At 40.9% G+C, this 23,732-nt stretch overlaps 1 protein-coding gene across 1 annotated transcript in view; it reads left to right on the top strand.

Annotated features, from left to right (window-relative positions):
• LOC124613343 (nephrin-like) overlaps window positions 1–23,732 on the top strand; it is a 512,361-nt gene that overhangs the window by 360,604 nt on the left and 128,025 nt on the right. Inside the window, exons 7-8 of the mRNA XM_047142040.1 lie at window positions 6,137–6,281; window positions 19,213–19,343. Coding sequence (XP_046997996.1) covers window positions 6,137–6,281; window positions 19,213–19,343 — 276 coding nt within the window. The remainder of the gene's footprint in view (window positions 1–6,136; window positions 6,282–19,212; window positions 19,344–23,732) is intronic.

Here is a 23,732-nt window from a genome sequence, read left to right as displayed (position 1 = left end):
AATTAATTGAAAGCTTAGAAACAGGGATTTTGCACATTTCAACGGTTAGCTGACAAAGTAAGCAAGAGATACTGATGCCACTAACGAGGCGGTCTCCGTACGAGCTTCTTTTCTGTATTTTCCTCACATCCAGCTTCCATAGAAAGCTTCCCTTATCGTCTGAAGAAACTTACATATGGTTGTCCCTGGTTGAAGTCCTTGCCTCTTACTATCTGCTAACGAACTGGTGCATTTTTTTTAAAAAAATTCTGCATTACTGTGCCAGTTTTCCCATGCAATTAGTCGAACCAACGTAGATACCTCAGTGCTGTTGTGCCTCAGCTTCTTGATGTTTACGTTGCCGCAGTGCGCTGTTTGTTGATAAAACAGGCGCACCGTTTCTAGGTACAGGTCGAGCAGTGGGAGAGGGAAAAAGACGGGACGTGATTGGCCGGCCGGGGGGGGGGGGGGGGGCGGGGGAGGGGGGGGGATGGGAAATTCGGTCAAGATGATTTCAGCCAGCAAGTAAAGTTCCTCATTCGCCGTAGCCTTAGTTTAAAGGCGGCCACACTTACCGTCCTCCGGGTCGGATGTCGCACACAAATTATCCTCTGAACCTAGCGAGAACTGGTTGAAATCCGAAGGAGAACGCTGCGAAATATTTATATACATATGTGCCACATGTCTGTTGTTTTGGACATGTTCGGATGAACAGATACCACATATACATAATTAAGACGAGGACGGCCAATGATCTCTTCAGTCCCGAAGCACAACAGGCTTGTAGTCTTACTGGAATCGGCAAAATGCGGCGAGTATTGAGGTTAACGGACAATGGCACTACTTTAAAAGTGTGTGGGTAAGTTGCGAATATGGGTCTCACGGTACGCGTGCTAGAATAGTCTGTGCAGTTGCGATACCGAAGTGGTTACATAATCTGCCTAGGATGCACGAGACCGGGGATAGAGTGAAATTTTCAATTTCCCCAGCTGACTTAAATCTGTTCTCACTCACAGCCAATGTTTATACCGAAATCTAAATTGGGTCTGATTGTGAATTTGTCTGAACACAATTAGGAGGCTTTAGCTGAACTTACATTAATTACCTGTTGTTTTTACTGGCAACTTGATTCCGCCGTAACACTTTTAGAATCATTCAGAGAAAGTCTAGGCTCGGTAATGCAAAAACACCCAGGTCATGCAGTGTTGATTGGAGGTGACTTTAATGAGTACTCACTGGGACATCTATGGATTCGGTATAGGTAGTACCAGTCTTGTCGACAGTTTTAGAATAGAGACAGGTATTAGCGATCACGCTATCAACAAAGCGACGATGGTTGCTGAAGTATATAAATTTAGGCCAGGAGAGTATTTATGCTTAATGATCTCAGAGAAACAGTTATTAGAATCTCATTCAGACAATAAACAGACATCGCTTAGTTCCAGTACGACGGACGTACAGAAATTATTGGTAAAGGTTAAACTGGTCGTCAATCGCACTATGGAAACATATGTTTCCGGTAAGTGGATGAAGTATGGAAAAGGCCGCCGGTGGTTTACTTAACAGATTCGACAGATGATGAGGAAACAGATTTCGTTGTACTGTCAGATAAGAACGCACAAATGTCGGCAGGCAAAAGTTAATAGAAGTTCATGCGTGCGTAAGACGCTCAATGCGCAAAGCATACAAGTTCCACTGTCATATCTTAGCGAAAGATCTTGCTGAGAATCTGATCAATTCTGGTCGTACGAAACATCGCTAAAATCGCCTTCTGTACAGTCACTCGTTGACCACCCTAGTGCGGCAACAGACTCCTTCATGCAGGACATACGTAGAAATCGTCATCTTTGGCATGCGAAAGCAACTCAAAGAGTTGAAAAAAACAGGGCGCCATACCCCGATGGAACCCCACTTCGGTTTTACAGGAAGTACTCTGTGCCATTGGCCCCGTACATAGCTTCTTTTTATCGCGAATATTTCGACCAGTGCAAAGTCCCAAGTGACTGGAAAAAAGCGTTGATGCCTCCTGTATCCAAAAGGGCAAAACAACGGACCAACTACATTAGAGACAAACGTCCTTAACATCGGTTTGCTGGATAGTTCTTGAACACATTCTGAGAACGAATATAATAAATTTCCTCGACAGAAAAGCTAATTCCCACAAATCAGCACGGATTTAGGAAGCCTCACTCGTGCGGTACTAGCTTGCTTGTGTATCACAAGATATCCTATAAACGATGGGTAGAAGGTGTAATGGTTCTTGATTTACGTAACCATTACGGCACTCCAACCCCAGTTCTCGATACCAGTAATATCGTACTACTTTTCTGCGAAGTAACAGACATATTTTTGTGACAGTATTCACATTAGGTTTTATTAATGTATAGGTAATCCGATGTATCGATATATTACAGCAATTTGGTTCTTGTGTGTATTAATTTTTGTGAGACTGTAATAATCTTTGACTTACTTGTAACCGTTTTGGCACGAATGCACACAGAGCAGTCCTTGTTTCACCTTGCAGAAGTTAAGTTGTTATTTCGCTTTGTAAAAGAACAGTCAAGTCTTGTGTTTGGTTAAAGTGGAAAATTACATATATGAAGATTGATACAAAATTGTTTTCTTGATGATGTGACAATTAAGAAGAAGTATATGTGAATTTACAAGAAGTTTAATAAAAATGTGAATCGTGATCACCAAATAAAAAGTTATTTCTACCATACCATTGTTCTGATCTGGGATTGTTTGGTCATTAAGAATTTCCTGAAAAACGCATTTGTTAGGTCTTCAAATATTGCTAAAATACAGATCTGGACCTTCTAGCAGTCAAAGTGGAATCACCCTAGAATCAACAAGATGAGCCATAACAACTTCGACGAAATCTACGTGGGAATCCATTCAAGATAAGTGCCATAATTAATGACATTTTTACAGTGACTTCATTATTTCCATTCTGACGATACCATCAACAGTCAACAACTTTGTTGCCGCCCGATAAAGCGAACATATGCTGCGTGAGCAACATTATTAATCTGATTTCTAACCTACTTTGCAAGTGGTGGTATTGTTAGAAAGGTTAACAGGCAGATTCCATATTCCTAGATTTCCGTGACCCACTACTGACTGCTGATGAAGGTCTGACCACGTGGAATACGTTCCCAGACATGTCAGTGCCTCGAGGACTTCTTAAGCAATAGGTGTATGTTCAACAGAGACAAGGGTGCCATCAGGAGTGCAACACAGAATTATGATGAGATCTCTCTTCTTCTCTATACACATAAATGATCTAGCGGCAATGCCAAACAGTAATTCACGGCTGTTTGCTGATGACGCTGCGGTGCACGAGAAGGTGTCGTGCTTGAGAGACTTGTAGGGTGACATAGACAAAGTTTTTAGGTGGCGTGGTGAATAGCTGCTTGTTCCAAAACTAGAGAAATGAAAGGAAATTTAAGAGACACAATCCTTTAATGGTCGAATACAGTACGAATAATGTGCTGCTTGACACAGTCACATAGATTAAATATCGATGCGTAACTTTGCGAAGCGATGTTAAATGGAGTGAGCACGTCTGGTAGATAATCAGGAAGAATCTCTTTGTGAGGGTGGAGGAGAATTTTGGTGAAGTATAACTCATCTATAGAGGAGACGACAGCAACTCTACTTTCGACTAGCGGTATCTTCTTCTGCTACTAATCCAGCAGCGGGAGAGTGCAGAGGCTATTAAAAGGCTGGCATGCACAGGGGTTTCGTTGCACACCGTTGCTTTATGCTGTTACATAAGCGAATAACGATTATTAAGGTGGCCTGAGAGATCTGTTATGGAAGTAATGATACACAAGACAAAAGTAAATTGAGTAATGAAATCGGGAATGAGGGCTATGATCCTTCTGGCTATTAATGTACGTTTAGCACTTGTTTGAATTATACTGTTGCTTTATTAAGAGAAAATTGCTTTGCTGTGAATGGAATCCTACACATAATATACACAATGGTACAAACAGCATCTGAAAGGAGTACTTCTAGCAGAGCAGTTGCAAGCGAATAAACAGTTCACTACATCACGGTCGCTGTAAGTTGCACTACGTTCACAGTTCAAATTCTGAACTCGGAAGCTGACAAACCGAAGACTAACTTCCGAATAATGCTGTAGACATATTGCTACCTCGAAATCCAAACGCTTGCGGACTCCAGGCTATTCCAGCCAACCTTACCAACACGGCTCCCTTTGGCAAAAATATCGCGACTATCTGCCTTGCATCTCTGTCCAGCGTTCTGTCACGTGACACAATTCTGTAGTCAAATTATCACTCGTTTACAAATACTCTTCATGATATTCATATACGTCTACGAAACACATTACACAATTCTGAACACTATTGTTTCTATCGCACTCTATTATATTTGCTTCTCACAATTACTTTTATTTCAACATGTTGTACGAACGGGAACAGCAATCGCTCGTCAAAACAACTACTTTGTTCTTTCTTGCCCGTTTCGCATTACATTAATCAAATTCCTCTTCAGTTGTTAATACATATAGTTATTATTAAATAAACAAGAAAGTTAATATCAGTATAAATTACCCAGGCATAGGCTAATAGCTTTATGTATTTGTGGATAACTCCGTTTTAGGTACGCAGTTTCACCTGTTTTGTTACACGGCGTATAGGACGATAGGGCAACTCGTTATTGAGTACTGCTCGAGTGTTCGGGGTCCCCACAAAGTCAGAGTAAAGGAAGACATCGAAGCTATTCAGAGCCGCGCTGATAGATTTGTTACCGATAGGTTCGATCACTGTAGATCGACTGTACTAAGGTCAACTTCGCGCATGGACCACGAGATAAAATGTGAGATATGATGACTCGTACAGTGACTTCTCCTGTTCTGTGTGCGGGTGGAACACGAAAGGAAGAGACTAGTAGTGGTACCCAGTACGGAAAAAGGTGTTGATGATATCTTCATCCAGAAAAGGTGACAGACTAGCCCACGTTTGAGTCTTGGGAATCGACTCCCAATGGGGGGTGAACATAAGGAAAAGACTGAATAACTAACGAAAGGATAACGTTCTATGAGTCGGGGAGGTTTGAACGTGGAAGGGAAGTAGGAAAATCTCAAAAGTGAAATGTCAAGTCTAAATATAAAAGAAGTGGGAGTAAATGAAGTGAAATAGAAGAGACAAGAATTTCTGATCAGATGAGTATAAGGTTATATCAACAGATGCAGAAAATGGTGTAACGGTAGTAGGATTCGTTGTGAATAGAAAGGTAGGGTAAAGAGTGAGTTACTGAGAATACAGACTATGAGTGTCTATGAGATATAAATCATGTTACCATATGATGCTATGAACTAATGAATTACCACATATTATCGAAATTAGTGTCATCAGTCTCTTAACAACTTTATCTCGGGTTGCATCTAACAGTTCCCACCTAATTCGACACTTTTCATAGTACATGTAAAATAATTTCATCCTACTTAAAGCATTTCGATTTGCTACATCGAAATAAAAGATGTTATGATAAGAAATGCCTCAGTAAAGTGTCAGAGTTTTCCATCAATTCTTTTAGATCACGTTTGTCGGTACTTCAATTTTTCTGAACAGGCTGTAGGAACAAAATGGTTTTCTTTAGATACTTAATTGAAACATTAGGTTTTTTAATCTCCTGTAACAAGTAGCTAAGATATTTGCTTCACGTAGAGATCATACATATCATACACAAAACTATTGTCATCTAGTATTGTTTGGGAATTTTTAAAGCAGAATTCGGTTGACAGAGCACACCACGAGGCATCAAGTAAACTTAAGTTTGGTATGGAAGGTAGTGTGTGTATGTGCGGAGTAGGGATGGTAAAACTGGAAAGAATGGCGAATTCTTGATCACAGAAAGCAGGTTCGGATGGATCTAAGTTTCAGCAGCCACACAGAGACAAAGTGTCTTGTACAGGATGGACTAGCTTGTACAGCTGCTTTATTGTTCAAACAGAAGATCACAACTACGTCATTTGAAATTATCGCACATCGGCAAAAGTATTAATAAGACACCATAAAATAAAGTAGGGATTGTGTAAGGCTTTCCCAGATGTCGTATCCCCTTGCCGTCAGCACGACCCAGGCCACAACACGGCCCTGTGAGTTACGTTGTGCTGTCGTTGCAGGTGACGTCTGACGGCAACGAGACCATCTCCCGGCTGCAGCTGACGCCGGCGCCGGCTGACCACGACAAGATGCTCACCTGCCGCGCCGAGAACCCGCAGCTGCCCGCTGCCGTTGAGGAGGACTCCTGGCGCCTCAACATCTTCTGTGAGTCACCTCGCATTGTCTCTGCACTTTCCTCAACTAAATTTCGTTTCCCATGTGTTTAAATGAGGCAGTTTGTGCGAAATACAGATCTAAGGACCACTGTACCATTGCAAGGTGGGAATCAACAACGGCCTAAGTGACAAAAAAAGTACTTTTTTTTTTTTTTTGTTAGACACGAAAAACCAAGTTAAGTGCCGTTGCCAATAACCTGAAAAGTGAGCAGTAATCATTTCTAGTAGTGCATATAAGGGCCGAAAGATAACATGAGCGGTACGTGCCGGCCTATTTGGTGAGGCTAAAGCGGGCTAATTGCCGCAAAGCTTTGTAACTGTTTCCAGCGTGTGACAGAGATATTGCCCGTAGTGGAAAACGTAAGAGGTTGGATTAACTTGAAGTAACTAATAACCTTCTAAATTTATGCAGAACACGACACCTAACAATTCATTTGTGGCCACTATCTCCTGCATGAGGACTTTTTTGTTCTGAACAAACAGCCTATGCACATATTAACACAATGAAAATAAATATTTACAAATGTAATTGCATTCAAGTGAAAAAAATGCACCTGGTGTCGTCAAGATGAGAACAATGTTTAACGAACTTGAAAACTGGAGATTTTCAAGCGGGGACTACCACTGACATAATAAAGAACTATGTTTTACCGTTACACCAACGCAAAAGTAGCTTGTCACTTGAATCGAAAAGGGATTCGCAACAGACAATGCTGTACTTGAATGTAGCTAAAAGAACATTGTTTGAACACTTAATCACTTAAAATTGCTTTGTGGTGTACAAAATTAAAAGAAGGATGAAAAATAATTTAAACGCAGGAAAGTGTATCTGTAAAACATGTCTGTAAAATGTTTATTACTAACGAAAGTGATTAATGCTTGAAATTTCTTTCACTGGTGCTTACCTCGTTTTTGTCGATACCTGTACGGCATTTAGCTCATTCTGCGTTTTCCAGAATAAAACATTCATGTCACTGATAAAAAGAAGAGAGCGTAAAAAACTAAAATTAAAAAAAAAATATTGTTGAGGGTTTTTTTCTTAAAACAATTTTGGTAAAAAATCTGAATATCTCGGAATCAGTCTTTTGGCACTTAGCCCGTTATTGATATCCACTCTACAATTACGTCTACATATGAATACACTGCTCTGCAAAACTTAAGGACAAAATATATAAAGCATTGTAACACATTAATAACACTGATAATTGATATCCTCTCACACTGATTTTTATTCCCACTGTTGAACGTTTCTTTTATTTCCACGATTGCTTGTTCGATGTATAGATTGAACAATAGAGGCGAAAGACTGCGTCCTTCTCTTACTTCCGTTTTAATCCTTGCACGCCGTACTTTGTCTTCCAATTACACTGGCCCCTCTTGACTCTTGTACAGCCTCTTCTATTTTCCTCACTATGCAAAATACCCTCGCTGTACTAAACAAATTTAAAAGTTTATCACTTTATCCAAGATTCCGTAGAAAGTGATGTACAGTATAGCTGGCCATACGTTCACATTCGAAACTGACCTAGTTGAACTAATCCTTTCATGGTTTATCTTGACAGGTCAGCGGGTAAGATTTCCTTTAACCGCTTTTCTATCAATCACTTGTAGATGTTATCCCTGAAGAAGTTCTCGTTGTGCGTTGTGTTCGTCAGAAGATCTAAGCTGCCTACCTCTGATTATAAGTGAACATACAGATACCCAGTTTCCTTGAAATAAGTTCAGGAATGATATAACGAAGCGTCTTTTTTTTTTCAAACATAAAAAATTAGTAACAAGGAAATTCTGAGTTTCACATCAGAGCGCTTTTGGTTTCCCTCCGCATTCATTGCCAAACAAGAGTCACTCTCAAGGCTTGCAGGCTTGCTTATTTCTTCCCACTCCTGAAATTTCTCTAACTGTTTCGTCAACTTTCTGCATCAAATTATCAGTAATGACTGAAGGTTGCCCACTCTGTTCCTATCATGCACATTTGCACAGCCATCTTTAAACGCTCTCGCCCATTTCCGGATCATCCCATGCGTCATATTGGTTTCGTCGTGCACTTCACTAATGTGACGATGGATTTCAGCCGCTTCACGCTTTTAGCACTAAGGAAATGAATCGCAGAGCGTATTTCACAGTCAGTGGGATTCCCGATTGGAGGGGGTATTTCAGATACTCACTCAAAACGCAAACACGGTGGATAATGCTGGGAATGATGTAGAAAAGTAGATTAAAGTAAAGCTAATAAAAGTATACTTTTTTATTTCAGAATGGTACTTACTTAAAAAAAACCACGACTCGTATTTCATAAGAAATCAGGAAACGTTATAAAACTTTCTTAGAATATATGTTTATAAACATCATTTGACAGTACTACTGTTTCGACTTTCTGTATACAAACACCCTGTACAATGGCGAGTCCCTGGTTATATCATCTTAGCATTCCTCTGCTTGTTGGTATTCACATCTGAACGTCGTCCTCTGAGAGGCCGTTAGAACCGGACGTCTGTCCACTCAGTTTAAATGTCACATCAGTAGTTGTCTTCCACCTGCTTCCTTACCTAAAACAAACTGTGCACCATTCCTTTACATTAATTGTCTCTTCCGTATGTCTGTCCTTTCTACAGTACACATTCAAACCCATTTAATATTTGGTTCCTTAATCATCCTCCATTTATTCTTAAAGGAAGTGCTTCTTTCTGTACCGGGTATTCCTGCTGGTCATAGCGAAACTGGTTTTCCCTAATTACAGAGGTTTTTTTTTCTTTTTAACGTGATCCACATTACATATGCCTTTTACTGACTGGGATTGAGGATGTCACACTTTTACTGGATTTTAATTAGATACTGTGCTCATAATATACTTCTTTTCAAAATTCTCGTAATAAATCTTTACTTTGTCCTTAAAACTGTACGATTTTCCTTCATTTTTCATCAAATGTTTACTGTTCGAACACACTTCCTCGCATTCCAAAATCAGTTCTTTAAACCTCCTTTTACAGGTTTGTAGGTTACTTCTACCTTGTCAGTAATATTGTATGGCTTTTCATCACTTATGTGGACACACAGCGAAATTCGAAGAGACAAAAATCCTGACGGCCACAAGTGCCTACTGGGACAGTATCTACAAGGAGACTGTTGTGGACTGACAAGACAGCCAGTCCACAGTGACGGGTAACCGAAAGGCACGCGCTTAAACTCACGCAGGATGGCGTGAGGTCTGAAACAGGATACGTAATGAATGCTATAAAGAAAAGTACGTAGCTTCTGGAATACTTAACTTAATCCATCATTTGTATACATCGTTCTTGATGCGACATGCTTCATACGATAACTATCAATTGCTACGGCGCCTTGCTAGGTCGTAGTCATTGACTTAGCTGACGGCTATTCTAACTATCTTCTCGGCAAATAAACGAGGCTTCGTCAGTGTTGCATCGCTAGCTAAGTCGTCCGTACAACTGGGGCGAGTGCTAGTAAGTCTCTCGAGACCTGCCGTGTGGTGGCGCTCGGTCTGCTATAACTGAAAGTGGCGACACGCGGGTCCGACATGTACTAATGGACCGCGGCCGATTTAAAGCTACCACCTAGCAAGTGTGGTGTCTGGCGGTGACACCAAAGAGACTATAGAAATTCGCGTAACAGATAACCTCATTAACAGGGACACCGGGTTTCAACTTAGCAAGGCCTGGAAACCATTATTAAACACCATCAAGGAGCTACGGCGCGAGCGGACGCGAGATCCTTCCGCCACGGCGGACGGAGATGAACTGCGCCTACCACCGGACGTGGCTGCATCTACCCCCACCCATCCCACCACGCGGCGCCCCGCCGGCCGCCCGCGCCGGGGTACGACTCGGGACCCAGCGGGCATAAATACCATGGACACAGCGCAGACAGATCATTCCATCAGCACCACCTGATGATGGCGGAACGGTTATTCGCCGAAATATCGTGGAACTTCGACGATCGGATCCGGCTGGACACCCGATAACCTTGGATACCAGAATTACTCTCTACTACACACCAAACAAGAAAGCGAGTACATTAGTAGGTTGTTTAAGATAATTTACGCAATTTCTGCCAAACGGCTAAACAGACAAACAACAGAGCTGGTTAGTAAAAACATAGTAAAGTAAGTCATTTATATGTCACGTTTGGTTCTAAATTGCTCCAAGTGTCCCTGAGTTATGTTTTTATGTTCCCTCCTGTCACCCTTAACCTCAGTTGACGGGTTCTAGGGAGCTATATTTCCACAGTAACTTTTTCTCAGGTTGCAGCTGATATGTGTTTTCACCTACGTAGAAACCGCTTCAGGCCTTACTCAGGTGCACATATAAATCGAATAGTTGTTGCACATGACTTCTGCAACAGGTAATTAGGCACTTTGCTCCGGTGGGGGCTTTGACATTATCTGTCAAGCAGTCATCGTAGACAAACTCCAATTGGACAGGCGGTGTTCTGTGTTATGCTTCTTTGTTAACCTGTTTTCAACCCCACCTCTTCTTTATTACACAATCACCCTGTTCTGAGCTATTTTTAAATAACAAGTATCTAGGTCACGGGAAAGTTAATTTAAAATCAGCTGTAAATTTTGTACCGAACAGATAGGTAGTGAAGAAAGTGACATACAAGAGACGTTTTAAAGTAAATCTGGTATCTTACGTTAGTTTAATTACTAGAATGATACTGTCACTTTGTTTTGTAATTGCTCTAAATTTATTTTCCGAGTAACACAACGTAACTAACAGTGCACTAATAGGTAATATTTTTATTTATGTGATGTGTCAATGAAGATGTACAATGAACGCAAAGAATAAATATAAATGTTATCTTTAAGTGGTTGCCACTAGTTGACCCGGTAAACTCCGAGGTGAGGAATTCTTCAGTGCCCTGAAACCTGAATCGGCGCAGTTTGTGTTTCGCTCCCAGTATCTTCTGTCTACAGTGACTGTGGCGTCTGGCGTACTGCCATTCCGCGGCCTTCTGCGGGAGCCAAAATAAACCCCGGCGCACGCAGCGGCACTAAGCGGAACTTCTGGTAAATAGACAGAAGTCGCGGCGCGGCGCGGTGCGCAGGATGTCCCGACTTAGAGCCGTGTATAAGCAAAGAACGACACAAAGCCCTGCAAAGAGGTCTGAAGTGAGAGAGGTCTCCGGCGCGGAGAAGCCGGCGGAACAAAGGCGCGACGGGTCTCCCGCCTGGAACAAATGCCGGCCGCCGGAAGCTGCTCCCCACCACTCTCCTGCAGGCAGCAGCACTGTCGCGGAACAGCCCGCGGGGAAGTCCCGCGCTCGTAGCTGTTGATTCTTCCTTACGTGGCGAGTCGTTTAGTGTGTTCAGCTGGTGCTCACGTAAGCTCCCAACCAAGAGCATCGACTTTCGTGATTCAAGTAACTCAAATTGTATTGCTTGAGGTATTTATGAAAATAACTGTGTCTGTGTTCAGTACTCTTTATTCTTTGAAGGACAATATTTTAATCCTTTTCTGGTGCCAACAATTGCAGTTTCAGCCATAATGTCATTTTAAGTGAAAATTACATATCGAAACACAGAGAAAAGTTTAACCAACGAGAAAGAGAGAGAAGGCTCATATTGTTAGAATAATTATCGAGAACAATATGAAATGTGTATCCAGACTGACCTCCAAGTCTATTTGCCATGAGAAATTAACTACGAATTCTATATGGTAACTCCAAAAATATGTTAAGAATACAAAACATAGGAGACACAAAGGCAGTAGAAAATTTTTTTTCGGAATATAACTTGGAGGTAGCTCTTGAAAACCTCGTAACTCCACCTAATTGTGAAAACCTCTTAAGTCCATTAACCAGTAACACCATTATCAGATATTTGAAAGTGAATGAATTTCTCTTGTCTGTCAATAGTCAATAACTACAATTCTAATATATATAGTGCATTTAAAATTAGTGGCAACTTTTGACATTTGGCTGACCGGAGAGAGATGTGACGCTATTGCCCAGGTAACACCAACAGCGAGCTGGCTTCCCCACCAGGCCGCCAGAGGTTCGGCTGGTAAAGCACCCCTGTTGTCACATTATGAATACACAGTACCACGTGGTGTTACGCATTAGATGCATCAAAGTTCGTCAGCTCTCTTAAAGTAGTGTTTTCAGGCGTTGAAGTGTTCTGTGATCGTCAGATATTGCGAACAAGTGTTTTGTATTGGTGTCCCATTAATAACAACAGCGCAGTACCTTTGAATGCAAGTTCCTCGGAATTCGACAATACTTAAGGGCAAAACGCCATAGCACTCCGTTGTGATGCATAAAGCTCCAACAATGCAGTGGAGGAAAGCGGATGTTTTTGCTCTCGATACAAAGAAAGTTTCCATGAGGTAAGGTTGAACCTCCTTAAGGCGCAGTTAATGGAACCTGTAGTGTTGTGCATGCCAAAACTTCACGCTACCAGGTCAACGAACTGGCTAATGGCAGTTAATGGAACCTGTAGTGTTGTGCATGCCAAAACTTCACGCTACCTGGTCAACAAAGCGGCTAATGGCAAAGGAAATAGTTTAGGTTTCCTCCGACGAAAGGAGCCACTGTAAATGTTACATGACAGGACTGATGTTGAGTTGTCAGCCATTATAAGAAGGTAGTTGCGGAAACATTGATTCATGAAGGACATATTCCTCAAAACGAGGAATATGTAACTTCTCTTGTTTCCATGTTAAAATCTGATTCTTTTTGTTGTCAAAACACATCAGAGTTTGAAATATTCATGCTACTAACATTATAATTCAGTTTAAATTACGTCAGAATCCTCAAATGCGTAATATTAAACTAACAACTGACTGCAAGCCAGGTCAATAGTTTATGAAATAGTCCATCGGCGGTATAAAAATAAACTTGTAACTTCTTCACTTACATTGTTACAAAACCCACAGCAGTTCTCGTTTCACCAGCTATCGATGGTCGTCAACAATTACATTATTTCACAGAAAAAATTTGCAGTCACTTGAATATCGCGGTAGATATGGAAGTTTTGCATATTAATCATATGGTAAAACACTATCGTCTTTGCGCGCTGTCATTTGCCAAAATACATGCATTACATTTTCTCGAGATAGGAAACAGACGGCTATATCCTTCCAAGTCAAAAGAATAATTCAATATATAATCTACATTTAAAGCCGGCCGCGGTGGCCGTGCGGTTCTAGGCGCTGCAGTCCGGAACCGCGGAACTGCTACGGTCGCAGGTTCGAATCCTGCCTCGGGCATGGACGTGTGTGTTGTCCTTAGGTTAGTTAGGTTTAAGTAGTTCTAAGTTCTAGGGGACTGATGACCTCAGACGTTAAGCCCCATAGTGCTCCGAGCCATTTGAACCAATCTGCATTTAATACGCAGAAACACGTAACCTAACACGCACCAAACACAAACTCATATCGTTACCTATGTTTCACTGCAAGCTACGAATTTTTGGCAGTAGTTTACCTACTATCGAAATATCACAATAACTATGACCATTGACGGAACGATAGGTGGTTCATCATGAAGCTGACAAACTGAACTACAAGCTGCCCGAGAAGGGCAGTTTATTACCGAACATTTTCTTTAAATCGTTTGTGAAAGATCGCTGATCGACCGACTTGCTCTTCACACAGTCAAACGCCGCGCCGAATAGACCTGGCATTATACTATGGTCACCTGCTGACGCGTCCAGCAAACGGTGGCAACTACGCTACCCTCCACTCGCTGCGTACTGAACTGTCAAAAGCAGCAACTTGATTTAAACGTACTATAGTTACGCATATAGCATCACTATCAGTATCACTTTATACATTTTTAAGAAACCGTCTTTACTTCTCCTGTAAATTTAACAAAATGGAGTTACGAGGTTTTCATCGCCTACCATCTAAATGTTAAAATTAGAAAGATTCCAAAGCAAAAGAGGTGAGAGAATATTTACGAAATTTGGAGAAAGCGAATGATACGTAGTGGATACATATTGGAATGTGAGTCGTGTAACCTGCAACGGAGATCAAGTTTAAACACCCAAATAGTCACTTGCAAGCATTAATCAATATTTCTTGAGATTAATTATGTGGACTATACCTGAAATTTTATATATACTACACGATGCGTAAATTTGTTCAGTCTGCTTACGCGCTAAGATTTCCGCTCCTGAAAGGCCCTGAATGAGGTATTGCAGTGGTAGCGCTTATAAATAAGTCCAACAACGAAATGAGAAAATATTTTCCATCAAATCATATTACACGACGGTGAACCCACGACGGAAAATGGGATTCAGTAGCACGTTTTTTCGCACTGCCGGAGCTGAATGAAAAACAAGAAAAAATTGTTCGTTCTATAAACATCTCAGCCGCAGACGTCTGTAATCGTTTGTCATCTGTTACAACATCTAAATTTGAATACACTGCATGCTTGAAGACGTTAATATCCTCCCCAGTACAGAGATCGAGGCAATGACTATGTCCTAATCATATTCTTTTCTAACACAAGCATGATACGAAGACTTTTTAATCGCCGCCGAAGACACGTGTTGCCTGTAGGACAACAGAAAAAGAAGAATATCGTTTACGAAGGTCTTCATTTCAGAGCAAAACCAGAAAATAGTTTATCGTTATATGTATAATGAAGGAATCATGTCGTTCTATTTCTACAAATTAACTGAAGTTAAGCTTCAAGACGAATCTCATCGACCGTAAAACTTCTTTTACGAATAGGCCTAGTAATTGTTAAGAAGTAAGGTCACCTGTAATATTACCCCTTTCTCACTGCAGAAGCTCCGAATCTCAGGGGGAATGTTCAGCAGACTAATAACGTTGCAAAAATTGACGTTTTCATTCTAAATTTATAACGCTGTGGCATTTCTTACCTTGTCAAATGTGAAAATTTTTCGGCAGCATGGATCCAGATCGTAAAATTATTCCATAAGAGCAAGTATTCCGCAATGATAACAGAGCATTTGCAACTCATCTGCCCTTCTCATATAAAAGTAGCTGTCATGAAGGCCAGTATCTATAAATACTGAAATGTTGCTGTGAGCAAATACTTGTGATACTTAGTGGCAAAAGTGACTACTCAGTGATAAGACACACTCTGAACGACTTTTTTTTTTTTTTTTAGAATACATTGGACGGTAGAATCCCTTATTACAGAAACTGTGGCCGTCAAATTAATCAGAGCCCGGCAGAAGTAATCCCCATGAGATTATGGAAATAGTAACATAGTTGAGGCACTTCACTTACTTTTTCTTAATCAGAAAGCTTCTTTTTTTGTACAGCTTAACACGCGGACTTGCCAGAAACAATGCGCAAGCAAACCAAAGACGGAGACGGGTAGAACTCTATAGAAAAAGAAAATACTGAGCACGACTCGATTTAACAATTTGTGCTATTTCTGAAACTAGATTGTAAATTGTGAGCAGTAAAAATTTACAAGTTCAGAAATGAGCTGATCCTGGTATGTTAAACACCAGTGATTCCTTGCACTCATATCGTTATTTCTAAAATGGTAATGATTTCATTAATGCTGAGTTTTTGCAGTAACATATTTGTTTCTTGTATTTATGTATTGCCTAGAGAGACGCCTGTTGAAGAAGGTTAATTGTTTGTTAGTGAGACTGTGTATAGGACAGTTTTCAACGAGAGATTTTCTCAGCACAAGGAAGCCCTCAGTACCATCAGAAGAATGATTTAACAGGTCACCGATGGCTAAACAGTCGTCAGTAGCATGAAAAACAGTCTAAATCAAATCACCTGTATTTTTACGTCGATGAAGTCTCTCCTCTTCCCGTTTATAATACACACTTAATTTGAAGATGAGACTAGTGTCACCTTCTCAGTGGGCCACTATAGTAATTTAGTTTCCCTCAACAAGAGCTCTTGTAACTATAATACGTAGTGCTCATTGATAATCCCGTTTAATTCCTTCATAACTGTTACGGGACTGTGCGGCACTTCAGTTACCTGTCACACACAAATATACTCTGCTCTACATCACTCAATTTCTCTTCCACTTACACCAAATTATGGTAGTACAATGATTTTTCTGGTATCTGTCCTGAAGTATATCACATCGCTTGCCATCGGCAGTTCTAGTAGCCAACGTCGTGCAGATTTAACATCGTGTACTCTTTGGAAACAATGGTTTATGAAGATGTATGACAAGCGAAGTAAGAGAGTACATATTGAAGCCAGATGTGTACGAGACAGTTTGTTGGAGACTCCGTTCGAGCGTGTAACAAACATATCCTGTAATGCCTCTCAGTTCGCTGTGCCCGATAAGGTATAAGTGCGGTCTCGACCATTGATTGTGAACTCCAGAAGCAGGGAAAAATACGATTCAAATTCCCGTCGGGTCAATCCGATAAAATTTTATAGGCAAACGTCAAGAGATGTTTCCTTAAAGTGATCGACAAGAGATTTAGTTCCCCAGTCTTATCAAATAACGCTTGAACTTCTTTTCTAATGACCTGTTGCTCAACTGGATGTCAGACTTCAGTTTCCAATCCTTTCCTACCCTATAACCAGGTATGAAGCGTCGTCTCTACGTAAGCCAATAAGAAAACTAATTTTTCAGTCAGTATCACCGAACAACCATGGCTTTGTCATGCAGGTGTAGTAGTGTTGATTTCTCAAAGTATACCCGTCACATTGTTAACGAGTTAAAAGAACATATGCTAACAGAACAATTATGGATTTATGGGCCGTCACCTCTGGCACCTAGAAATTTTCCACCTTTTCACATTACTCTCGAACCCCTTATTAGGGATTTTCTCTCTGGCGCAGGTCCCTGGCATTTGTATGAAGTATTTCAAACTGGAAAGACCAAAGTTATTACTATTAGATGAAACAATTTACTTACATTAAGCTCCTCCATGATCTCGTAGAAAGCCACAAATTTCTGCTTTCATCGATGACACTGAGTGAAATACACTGTTTCTGAATAACGGCAGACAGAAAACCAGATCAGTTTCTCTGTCAGTAGTACAACTACAGCGTGTGATACGCTTGGATGTCGACACTCTGCTTGCAAATATATCTCAGTTTCATTAAGAGTCGTATGTTGTCACTGAAGATTGCCTTTTTACTTCGGAGGAAAAAATTCTATGACTGTTCTTTTAAATGTAGCGGCAGAGAGAGAGAGAGAGAGAGAGAGAGAGAGAGAAAGAGAGATAGATAGATAAACGGAATGACACGGTTATTATTATGTTTGGATGTGAACAGGTGTTACCTGAGTACCTGCATATTATGAAATGCAGTATGTCGCAATAATTTCACCAATAAGATATTGAAGCAGGAACCCCAGTTGCGAAGACTTATGTAAAGAAGTGAAACAAGCTGCAAAGGAATGGAGACAAACTGATAAACGAACTGAATTAATAATTAATGCAGAAGAGCACCTTCACATATTTCTTGCATATAAAGAAACTTTATTCACTTAAAAGGTAATGAATTTGTAGATGTTCTACCTCACGTCAGTCATGAAGTCTACGTAGAAACTACTCTCTCTGAAACACAAACAGCACAAGTTAGAGAGCAAACATTCTACACATCCGCTTTTGTAGCCAACCAGTCGCAATGTTATGTCATTCTCTGTCTGACTGAACAAATATTTGGAATTTGGTGTTGGTACAATATTTTACGGAAGCCATTGGAAGAACAAACGGTTAATTTTTTTCTGTTGCAGTGTCATTTCCTATACGTGATTGTGTCACAGGATATAACCGCTTCATCAGATAATTAATATATGCCTTGGATATTATGTCACTGTGTTGTACGTCTAATAAAGTCCTTATATAAACAAACGTAGATCACATTAGCACTGAAATTTGTTCACCAATAAAAATTATATTAAGGACTTATGTAATAAAGATGGTATTGTATAACCTCACTCTATTTTTCCCCTGTTTGGCAGTCATGATAGCCCATACTCTCATGTGCCTGCTAATCTTGTCTGCTACATCTCCTTCAACTTACAATGAAGCATAAATAATTCGTCAAACCCATTAGCGCTGGCCGGGGTGGCCGATCGGTTCTAGGCGCTACAGTCTGGAGCAGCGCAACCGCTACCGTCGAAGGTTCGAATCCTACCTCGGGCATGAATGTGGGTGATGTCCTTAGGTTAGTTAGGTTATGTAGTTCTACGTTCTATGGAACTGATGACCTCAGAAGTTAAGTCCCATAGTGCTCAGAGACATTCGAACCATTTTTTTCAAACCCATTGGCAAAACACACATACTGGTCTGTTGATATCCTAACTAATAGATACTGACATGTTTGTTTTCTTAAAAGAAAATGAAGTAATGTTTATGGTGATATTGTGGTTGATTGAAAAGGTTCTTTTTGTTTCCTTGTGCCACACTGACACGATAATTCACAACGGCGCAACCGCTTCTACCAGTCGGTGGTTGTATTCAGACTATCAACAGACACAAAGAGGAGACCAAGAATCGCTACACAAATTGTAAAACCAGCGAACTAATCAATGATTAAAAAGAATATAACCATATCCAAACGTACGTTATGCAAACGGTTTCCGTTTCGTTTTAAATACTGAAGCTGACAGTTGACAGATTTCGAGATTTTGTAGGGGAAGTGAAATTCTATCTTTGTCTAACCTTAGGTGTCTATATTTGTGAAGGTAATTATTGCTCCTGCAGATTTTACAGTTATTTTCTTTAGAATAATGTGAGATGATTGTTTATACAATGTGTAAAGGTTTTTAGACAATTTTTAACTTTTTACGTTTATAAGAATGGCAAGATGGATACTGGTGTGGGGAATGGCTCATAGGCACAAGAACCTATCCAGTAATTACCTTGTTTGGAATATAAACTTACATAGAAAGTTGTAATAATTTATAGAAGTTCATTTGTATTATTAATATGTGTTGCAATAGTTCGCTGCCCGATTTACAACGCATTGCTTTCTCTCTCTTCTTCACAGATGTTCCTCAGACTGAGCTTCGCTTAGGAGCAAACCTGAATCCTAACGACATCGAGGAAGGGGACGATGTGTACTTCGAATGTGAAGTCAACGCCAATCCCAGTGCCTACAAAGTGATGTGGAAGCACAACGTAAGTACATTTCTGGTTATTTTTAGACATATTCATTTTCAAGCGTCTTCTAACCAAACTGCGTGTCTATGGAATATCGCCGGCCGCGTTGGTCTAGCGGTTCTAGGCGCGCAGTCCGGAACCGCGCGACTGCTACGGTCGCAGGTTCGAATCCTGCCTCGGGCATGGATGTGTGTGATGTCCTTAGGTTAGTTAGGATTAAGTCGTTCTAAGTTCTAGGGGACTGATGACCACAGATGTCAAGTCCCATAGTGCTCAGAGCCATTTTCTATGGAATATCACCTCAGTTGTGCGACTGGGTTGGTGTTTTCCTGTCAGAAAAGTCACACTTTCGTTGTCATAGACGGAAAGTCATCGAGTTAAACAGAAATATCATCTGGCGTTCTCCAATGAAGTGTTATAGGCCCCCTATTGTTCCTGATCTATGTTAACGACATAGGAGTCAGTCTGCATAGTCCTCTTAGATTATTTGCGGATGATGCTGTCATTTACCGTCTTGTATAGTCATCTGATGACCAAAACTATTTCCAAAATGATTTAGATAAGATATCTGTATGATTCGAAAACTGGCAATCGATCCTGAATAAGGAAAGGTGTGAAGTTATTTACATGAGCACTAAAAGAAATTAGCTAAATTTCGAGTACGCGATAAGTCACACGAATCTGAAGGCTGTAAATTCAACCAAATAATTAGGGATTACAATTACAAATAACCTAAATTGGAACAATCACATACGCAATATTATGGGTAGAGCAAACGAAAGACTGCGATTGATTGGAAGAACACTTAGAAGGTGCAACAGGTCTACTAAAGAGACTGCATACATTACACTTGTCCGCTTTATTCTGGAGAATTGCTCTGCAGTGTGGGATCTGAGTCAGGTGGGCCTGTCGGATGATATCTAAAAAGTTAAGAGAAGGGCGGCTCGTTTTATATTATCGCAAAATAGGGGAGATAGTGCCACATACAAGTTACGTGAATTGGAGTGACAATCAGTAAAACAAAATCGTTTTCGTTGCGACGGGTATCTTCTCATGAAATTTCAATCCCCAGTTTTCTCCTCCGACTTCGGAAACATTCTGTTGCCACCCACCTACATAGGGAGAAATGACCATCACGATAAAATAAGAGAAATCACGGCTCGCACAGAAAAATTTAAGAGCTCGTTTTTCCCGCGCGTCGTTAGAGAGTGGAATGGTAGAGAGACAGCTTGAAGGTGGTTCATTGAATTCTTTTCCAGGCACTTAATTGTGAATAACAGAGTAATCATGTAGATGTAGATAAATGTTTGGCACATGGTCTGTGGTGAGGTGATATGCTGGTGCCCTATTGGGCACCAATCATGTTGGAAACTTTCTGTTTTTTTAGTCTTTTAAGAATTGTTGGACACGAGGCAGCAACGATGGGATATATCAGGGACATAATGCACAAAGGAAAAAATGGTTAATTGGAAGCCTCACACAACTAAAAACAATTACGTCAATAATTTATATTTTGACGTATACTTTTGAAATCATTTCAAATTGTCCATTTGTCTTTCTTCTGTGCCACCTTCGACACGATACTTCATTCATTCTTAAACTAGTGGTCTGCAGTACTGTGTTATTCCGCCATTAGTGGAGGCTGTTACTTTCCGTCAAAGCTTCGTACTTGCTCCTAGTATATCGATGCGTCTCTCCTGCTACGGCAGTTGATTAGACTACACCTTGATGAATAAAAGTATCATTGACAATTTCTGTTTGCTCGTAGGCATCATATACACTGAAGAGCCAAAGAAACTGGTACACATTGCTAATACCGTGTAGGGCATCTGCGAACACGCAGAGCCAATATAGCGATAGGTTGTATAGCGAATCATTAGCGATATTAATGTGGTAGAGGTAATGTAATGGTATCTTGATTCAGGAGATAGAAAAGTTATGTACCAGCGTTCGAAACTGCGGCGTTAGTTATAGCGGATGAAGGGAACCGAAAACTGCCAAATATGCACGAGCTTTGAAAATACGACTATGTGACACGATCCACCGGCGTGGGAATACGCGGTAACGAATTTCTATTTCTATTTGTTAAAAGAATCAGCAACCAGTTGCTCAAGAGGAATTTTACTTCTTTATCGGTTTCAGGCACCTTTCAGGGACATATTCTTGAAGGAAAAAAACCTTGTTTCACAAAGCACCTAGCATCTAGCAAACGTTGGTCTATCGTTTATTCATGTGATTTTGAAACACACCTCTGTCGGTTTTTGAAAATTTTTGAACACATTATAAGTAGATTTCTGCTCAAATCATAAGTTGATTTTTGAATGCGTGCATAGTGTAGGTGAAATCCCTCCCAAGGGAAGCACCGTGTTGTCAAGACATTGAAAACTTTCCCGCACACATAAGGGACCGGGCTGTACGAGCTGAACCGAATAAACCCCAATGGGTGAATACCAATCGTTGTTAGTTTATGTGGTTGATAGGATGTGTGAATGATAAGAGTTGTTACAATTATTAGCGGAATCCACAGACCCAGAGTACCAGAGTGGAAATTAACCACTACCAGGAATAACAGGTGAGCAAGATCACATATTACCTTCTCGGTGTAACCAAGAAAATGAAATTTTGAGAAATTTTTTTTTGCAAGATCACTACACAAATAAGGGTCAGTTGTTCAGACCCGGTTAGCAGCCACTAAAGTTCTATTCTCTGAATATCGTGGAAAACACGTTGTACGAACACGTCATAACGCCTAAGCTGAGAATAAAAGCAGGATAACTCAACTCATGATTCTGGCAGCGTTAGTGAAATTAACAGGAGAATAGGTTTTGACAGTCTACATCTACATCTACATTTATACTCCGCAAGCCACCCAAAGGTGTGTGGCTGAGAGCATTTTACGTGCCACTGTCATTACCTCCCTTTCCTGCTCCAGTCGCGTATGGTTCGCGGGAAGAACGACAGTCTGAAAGCCTCCGTGCGCGCTCTAATCTCTCTAATTTTACATTCGTGATCTCCTCGGGAGGTATAAGTAGGGGAAAGCAATATATTCGATACCTCATCCAGAAACGCACCCTCTCGAAACCTGGCGAGCAATCTACACCGCGATGCAGAGCGCCTCTCTTGCAGAGTCTGCCACTTGCGTTTATTAAACATCTCCGTAACGCTATCACGGTTACCAAATAACCCTGTGACGAAACGCGCCGCTCTTCTTTGGATCTTCTCTATCTCTTCCGTCAAACCGATCTGGTACGGATCCCACACTGATGAGCAATACTCAAGTATAGGTCGAACGAGAGTTTTGTAAGCCACCTCCTTTGTTGATGGACTACATTTTCTAAGCACTCTCCCAATGAATCTCAACCTTGTACCCGCCTTACCAACAATCAATTTTATATGATCATTCCACTTCAAATCGTTCCGTACGCATACTCCCAGATATTTTACAGAAGTAACTGCTACCAGTGTTTGTTCCGCTATCATATAATCATACAATAAAGGATCCTTCTTTCTATGTATTCGCAATACATTACATTTGTCTATGTTAAGGGACAGTTGCCACTCCCTGCACCAAGTGCCTATCCGCTGCAGACCTTCCTGCATTTCGCTACAATTTTCTAATGCTGCAACTTCTCTGTATACTACAGCATCATCCGCGAAAAGCCGCATGGAACTTCCGACACAATCTACTAGGTCATTTATATATATTGTGAAAACCAATGGTCCCATAACACTCCCCTATGGCACGCCAGAGGTTACTTTAACGTCTGTAGACGTCTCTCCATTGATAACAACATGCTGTGTTCTGTTTGCTAAAAACTCTTCAATCCAGCCACACAGCTGGTCTGATATTCCGTAGGCTCTTACTTTGATTATCAGGCGACAGTGCGGAACTGTATCGAACGCCTTCCGGAAGTCAAGAAAAATAGCATCTACCTGGGAGCCTGTATCTAATATTTTCTGGGTCTCATGAACAAATAACGCGAGTTGGGTCTCACACGATCGCTGTTTCCGGAACCCACGTTGATTCCTACATACTAGATTCTGGGTTTCCAAAAACGACATGATACTCGAGCAAAAAACATGTTCTAAAATTCTACAACAGATCGACGTCAGAGATGTAGGTCTATAGTTTTGCGCAACTGCTCGACGACCCTTCTTGAAGACTGGGACTACCTGTGCTCTTTTCCAATCATTTGGAACCCTCCGTTCCTCTAGAGACTTGCGGTACACGGCTGTTAGAAGGGGGGCAAGTTCTTTCGCGTACTCTGTGTAGAATCGAATTGGTATCCCGTCAGGTCCAGTGGACTTTCCTCTATTGAGTGACTCCAGTTGCTTTTCTATTCCTTGGACACTTATTTCGATATCAGCCATTTTTTCGTTTGTGCGAGGATTTAGAGAAGGAATTGC

The sequence above is a fragment of the Schistocerca americana genome, chromosome 4 (genome assembly GCF_021461395.2).
Source record: "Schistocerca americana isolate TAMUIC-IGC-003095 chromosome 4, iqSchAmer2.1, whole genome shotgun sequence".
NCBI classification, from domain to species: domain Eukaryota; kingdom Metazoa; phylum Arthropoda; class Insecta; order Orthoptera; family Acrididae; genus Schistocerca; species Schistocerca americana.
The sequence above is the reverse complement of the archived record's forward strand: the minus strand, read 5'-3'. Positions and strand labels throughout refer to the sequence as shown.